General features: G+C 45.3%; 1 protein-coding gene across 1 annotated transcript in view; it reads left to right on the top strand.

Moving 5' to 3' along the window:
- Positions 1-3,556, top strand: part of LOC123104216 (chaperone protein dnaJ 10) — a 5,104-nt gene extending 1,548 nt beyond the window's left edge. Inside the window, exons 3-10 of the mRNA XM_044525980.1 lie at positions 248-330; positions 546-705; positions 1,382-1,511; positions 1,718-1,876; positions 1,994-2,172; positions 2,260-2,340; positions 2,430-2,573; positions 3,126-3,556. Coding sequence (XP_044381915.1) covers positions 248-330; positions 546-705; positions 1,382-1,511; positions 1,718-1,876; positions 1,994-2,172; positions 2,260-2,340; positions 2,430-2,573; positions 3,126-3,227 — 1,038 coding nt within the window. The 3' untranslated portion in view covers positions 3,228-3,556. The remainder of the gene's footprint in view (positions 1-247; positions 331-545; positions 706-1,381; positions 1,512-1,717; positions 1,877-1,993; positions 2,173-2,259; positions 2,341-2,429; positions 2,574-3,125) is intronic.
- The last annotated feature ends 2,925 nt before the right edge of the window (positions 3,557-6,481 follow it).

The raw sequence follows: 6,481 nt of genomic DNA, 5'->3' as shown, positions 1-6,481 counted from the left end.
TTTTTTTTTGCCCTGATGTTGAAAGTCATCTTACAGTCCATGGAACTCAACTACAAACTCGTGAATTACCAAGAACATTTGTATTTCCATGTCTAACGACGAGTAGTTTTTTTTTTTGCTGCAGTAGTGCTACTTTGCAGTGCATCTTGTCACTTCAAAACACTATCTGGCTTTGTAAGACAGGAAGATGTGATTTGCAGAGTTATCCTTTTATTTAGTGTGTTTACCAAAGCTACCGTAATTGCAGGAACTGGGGGAGGCATACCAAGTACTTAGTGACCCTGCACAGCGTAAAGCATATGACTCAGATGGGAAATCTGGTATTTCAACGTAAGTGTGACCCACAAATACTTACTGTGAACTTGTTGGAATAATTTCGAAGAATTAGGGTGTTCTTGGGAGATGTATTAGCTTAGTTGACTACCAAATTGTTCCGTTGTTTCCTAGATATAGGTTTAACAATGTAATTGGTGGTTTCGTCTCATATGCTGCAGAAACTGGTGAGATGATTTCCTTCTTACTAGTTTCCTGCCATCATTATACAGGGAAGCAATGATTGATCCAGCAGCAATTTTTGCAATGTTATTCGGTAGTGAGATTTTTGAGGATTACATTGGTCAACTGGCGATGGCATCCATGGCTTCGCTTGATATTTTTGGTGAAGATCCACAGATTGGTGCAAGGAAGTTACAAGAGAAAATGCGAGTATGTCCTTGTTAACAGAATAGTTTATGTGCTTTCTTGATTTTGAGATTCAGAAATATTCCTTCGAAGATTAGGATCTTTTTGTAGCTTCCAACTGTATATTGTACAAACAAGCCATAGTACATGCTAAAATTCTAGCACAATTCCTCTGCTACACTAAAGGCCACAATGCCTCTGGGAAAGCCTTCAAACCCAAGAACATAATGAAAGTTGAATGTTAGGATGTATATTATGTCACCTCTTGGTGTTCCTGTTTGCCCGTTCGTTACGCTTCTCATTTTAGTACAGCCGTGTCATTTTCAATGTTATACACATTTTTGTACTTCAACCCCTGGCCCATCTCTATATATGTAAGGTAAACTAGTGAAACTCAAACATTGCATGATACACTTTTCTTTCAGTATGACATTTCTCATGCAGAAGATCAGTCTTTACGCTTTTCAGTCTCTGCATAGGTCTGTTTAGTCTTTGCTGTAGCAATTAGATGAAATTAGGGGCTGATGGCTTAATTGTTAGATTGCAAAAGCATGCTTTGTGACGTTATATTGTATTGAATAAAAAAAGAGATGTTAGCTAACATGTGTCTTTTTTTTCAGTGCTGTAATTATGTAAAGTACTAAGCGGTACCATACTCTTCATATTGTCGTATATTTAAGGCTCTTAACAACTACTGCAGGCTGTACAAAAGGAAAGGGAGGAGAAACTTGCAGAGAAACTGAAGAATAGATTGCACATTTATGTTCAAGGAAACAAAAAGGAATTTATCCAGGTTGCTGAGGCTGAGGTGGCTAGACTTTCTGATGCAGGTGACAAACTTTTTCCTCACTTGCTAACTACTCTGTCTATTTTTCCTTTAAACTTTGTAATTGCCTCTTGCTGCCTTTTCTGCTTTTATTCCTTCCCAGTAGCTCTGGAAATGTATGGCCACTTTTTCCTTGTGTATTCCTCAACATAAATCAAACTTTGAGACTTCACTTTTCAATGTTATTTTCTGATTTTGCATGTCCTGCAGCATATGGGATTGATATGCTGAGTACTATCGGTTACATGTATTCAAGACAAGCTGCCAAGGAGCTTGGAAAGAAAGCTATCCTTTTGGGGGTTCCTTTTATAGCTGAATGGTTTAGGAACAAAGGTCATTTTATTAAATCCCAAGTGACAGCTGCAACAGGTAAAGCTTACTTTATTATTTAGTTTCTTGAATAGCAGTGTTGATTTCGATATTTGCAATGTTGGTGCTAGCAATATATATTTATATTTTGGCTTGAAATTTGTTTTGTTTCTGTAGGTGCAATAGCTCTTATGCAGTTGCAGGAAGATTTAAAAAAACATCTCAGTTCGGAATGTAATTACACTGATGAGCAACTTGAAGCTTACATGCAAAGTCATAAAAAGGTTATGGTGGATTCCTTATGGAAGCTTAACGTTGCTGATATAGAGGCAACTCTGTCACGTGTCTGTCAAATGGTTCGTCTTCATGTTGGCACTATCCTTGCTGCTCTGTTTTTGTAATCTTACTCATTATCATAAGTTGTAACATTCTACCAATACCAGGTTCTTCAAGAGAGCAATGTCAAGAGAGAGGAACTAAGAGCTCGAGCTAAAGGATTGAAAACTTTAGGCAAAATATTCCAGGTATCATTCTTTGTATATCCAGTCATTCACTTGTGTGCTCTGATATGTAAGTTGTTTGGTGTGAACTAAGTTTGGTTATTTCGACATAGCGTGTTAAGCTCAATAGTGAAGGAGAAGCAGCAACAATGAAGCATACGATAAATAATTTGGATGATAATGTTGGCACCTCTCCGGATTCATCACCAAAATCTCCAAGGGTGCAGCCGTTCGATGCAAACCCACCATATTCTCAGGTGCCTACCATCTTCTGAGATCATTGTTGTGACATGTGTAGCATATTAAAATGCAAGTTTATATACATGGCTGATTTCTGAATTATCATTAGATACAAAAAATCAAAATTAGATTCCAAAAATGGACTTTGTCATGATTTATTGAGTTCAAGCTGTATCGAGCTTTAGTTAACCCAATTTTTTGTTACATGCAAACACGGTTTATTACTACCATCACACTAGATCAGATGACAGATTGACAGGTACGGTGAGCTTTCCAAATGATCTTAGCTATCTGCTCTAGACCCATCACCAACAGGCCAACACTTAACTGCCAAATAAGATTTATCTTTTATCCATTACCTAACCGACAAAACTTTTGACAGACGCCAAAAGAAATTAAAAAAAATTGATGTTAATTCGCATATCAGCAAACTCACTATCACTGCTTGTTCCATTGGTTGTACCCCCACACTGACACACACAGCTCTCTTTATCAACTCACAGTAGAAATGCTTATATATGCTTCCATAAAACAGAAGGCTCAGAAATGTTATTCTTCTTTTTGTCCAGAGCCCATATGTGGAGGCCCCTCAGTTCGGCGGCACACATAGTCCGTTCAACTTCCCGATGCCCACCGCTCCGCCTGGTGCGCAGAGGAATCCTGTCCCATGACCCATCCAGGGCCACCAACTTTTTTTTCCGTGGGTCATCTTTTTTGTACAATATTATTGCTTGTGTTAGTAGATGATCACATGGCGTTCATTTGTGCCACTAGTATAGTAGAGCGAAGAAGCAGCTGGGTATTATCAATTTGCTTTCTTCGGATGTATAATCGATCGATTAAAATGATCCATACGTCGACGGGATCCCCGTGTTGTGTACAGGCGTGTCGCGCTGCTTCTGACGGGTTGTCGAGGCAGCGACCGGTCGGCATTGTTGTATACATAAACTATATCACATCACATATATTTTTCCCTTGTGTCTATGGGTATGTTTTAATATATATCCGAATTGTCTGTGTGTGTGTGTGTGTGTGTGTGTAAAGTACAGTATAAGCACTGACTGCATTGTACAATTTTCTACTACGAACTTGTGTGGTCTGCACTCTGCTTGGTTGTGGTGGTCTGTACAATTTTCTACCCGGGCATGGGTGCAAACCTGGTGCTAGATGGTTGTGGTGGAGCCAGCACTCTGCTTGGCACAAGGAGACGCGACTGCTGTTCATCGTCGCCCTTCTGTGAAGTGGTCGGTTCGTCCGCAAACCGCAATGGTGTCGGTGCTGGAGAGCAGATCACGCCAGCTGAGCTGATGCGGTCGTCTCCAGATGCCCGTACATGGAGTTCTGTCAGCGCCCTGGCAAGCCGGCGCCATCGCTTTTCTGCCCGTGCTGTCCGACGGTGCAAACCGCCGGCGGGGTCACTGAAGATCAATGTGGACGGGCTTCTTTTTCTACGCCTCCGGTGAGCGGGGGGTGCGGTGGGGGTTTTGCGCCGGGGACAGCAACGGCGAAGTCTGCGGCGTCGGGCTGAAGCGGGGGCGCGTGTGGAGGCGCTCCAGCTACTCAATTTAGCTTCTGAAGTACTCATCGTTTAGTTTCACGGATTATTATTATACTACAAAGTCAAGTACGGTAACGCACGACTCGCCCACCGGCTCTGTGATTCATGTGGTGGCCAACGACATCGCTGTGCCATGTGCAGTGCCAGCTGTGCAAGCACCTGTCCAGTTGGTACCAGTACGTACAAGACGGAAAGCAGATGGTGTGGCACCGTTGACAAACACGAAGCACGAGTCAAACATGTAGAAAGGGTCAACTGGGAAGCAACGGGTGTTCATATTTGAAGTCATGTTTGGGAAAATTCATCCGAAAGTCCAAACAAACTGATAAAGGAGAGCGGACCGGCAATATATTTCAACAGTTACAGACAAGTTTTTGTAATTTTGGCGAGACAAATTCAAGCGTGTAAAGTGGATTTTGTCTTAACGAATCCTGTCATTCCATCTAGAAAAACAACAGCATGCATCTTCAAGTTGATCACACTGACGTGACTGGCCTTTTTTCCTTTTCCTTTTCGTCGGCGACGTCGGCCGTTGTTGACCTCATCAGCTAGGTCTGGGTGGTAGCAGCAGCGCACAACGATGTGCGCTACTCCCTCCTGCTACCCTATCCGCGGCGGCAAGCAAAGAAACGTATCGCCTGCGCTGCGTAACACAGTCTCTGTCAGCTCGGCCGTGCCGTCAACGGGCCATTTTACTGACCTTAAACGTGCCCTCCTCGTCAAACAGTCAGGCAATAACCTAATGGCCGCCGGCGCGTCAAGCTAAAGCTTGACCAGCACAGCACAGGCGCTTGTAATACACCACTTAATCTTCCGCCGCCGCCGCCGCGCTCCCCGGAAGCGAACACCACCCCCACCACCGCGCGCAACCGCTGCCTATTTCTACTTCTTCCCGCACGGACCACCACCAAGCTCCACACCACGAGCAACCTCGCCCGGCCGCAGTTGACCGTCACAGCTCAGGCGATAAGAGCAGGCTGACCATGTTGGCGAGGCTCATGGCGCGGCTCCGCGGCGGCGAGCACGGCGGGCGCCGCGCCTGCTACGGCATCGCGGCGACATGCGCGTGGCTGCTCCTCTTCTGCGTGCTCGCCGTCGCCCTCCGCAGCGTCTGGAAGGCCTTCGCCTTCGCCAGCCTCGCGCTGGCGGCCTTCGGCGCCGTCGACCACTTCGCGCCCGACATCTGGTGCGCCGGTGCGCCAGGCGACGGCGAAGGCGCGCCGGAGCGAGACCAGTCCACGGCGCCGGCTTCGGCTCGACGGTTCGGGCTTGGGCGTGCCGCGATCGACGCCCTGCCCACGTTCGCGTACGGCGCCGACGGTGGCGACGTCGACGTGGACCTTGAGTCGGGGGGCGACACCGCGTGCTCGGTGTGCCTGGAGGACCTGCGGGCCGGCGAGCTGGTGCGGCGGCTCCCGGCGTGCAGGCACGTGTTCCACGTGGAGTGCATCGACATGTGGCTGCACTCGCACCGGAGCTGCCCTCTCTGCCGGTGCGACCTCTCGCCGCCGCGGAAGGTTGTTACCAAAGCGCCGGCGGTGGAGAGTGGAACGCCTGCTGATGACGCTTTGCCTGCGGTGGTCGCGGCGACGGTAGCAGAGACGGAGCCGCCGGCTGATGATCATGATGCTTCGCCGCCGGTGGTGACAACAGAGACGAAACCACCTGCTGGTGCTTTGCCGACGGTGTAGATCCTCTGTTTAAGAATTTTTTAGGCTAGAAAATGACATTTTTTTTTATGCACGTCACCCATACACACAGTAGGATCGTCGCTCTTTCGTGTTGTAAATCTTGTGCATTCCTCTGTATTCCGCCTGTATATACATGCTAAGACTTGACACTACAGAAATTAAACAGATCTTGTTAATTGACAATACGATGTAGGAATAGTTCTCTAAAAAATATTTTCAACACTACATAATATTTTCTTCTAATTATGTCCCTCTAAAAAAAATCCTTTAGATGGGAACGTATCTGGTGCACCAAGGCAATTGATGCTACCAGTGCACCGGACCCCGTTGCACATTAAAAAAATTCAAACAAATCCAGAAAAAATTTAGTGCATCGATACAACACCAATGTATCTTGTCACAAAAATTCAAATCAAAAATCAAAACAATGGTCAAGATACAAAAATGACAAATTTGACGTCCATGTGCTAATGGGCCAAAACTGAAGTCCAACTTCTGTTATGTACTATTCAATGTCAAATTTGTTATTTTTGTATCTCGAGCAATGTTTCGAATATTGATCTAAATTTTATGACAACATACATTCATGTTGTGTCAATGCACTAATTTTTTTCGGAATTTTTTGAACATTTTTTAATGTGCAACAGACGATCGGTGTACCGGTAGCACCAATTGC

This window comes from Triticum aestivum, chromosome 5A (genome assembly GCF_018294505.1).
Source record: "Triticum aestivum cultivar Chinese Spring chromosome 5A, IWGSC CS RefSeq v2.1, whole genome shotgun sequence".
NCBI classification, from domain to species: Eukaryota; Viridiplantae; Streptophyta; class Magnoliopsida; order Poales; family Poaceae; genus Triticum; species Triticum aestivum.
The sequence above is the reverse complement of the archived record's forward strand: the minus strand, read 5'-3'. Positions and strand labels throughout refer to the sequence as shown.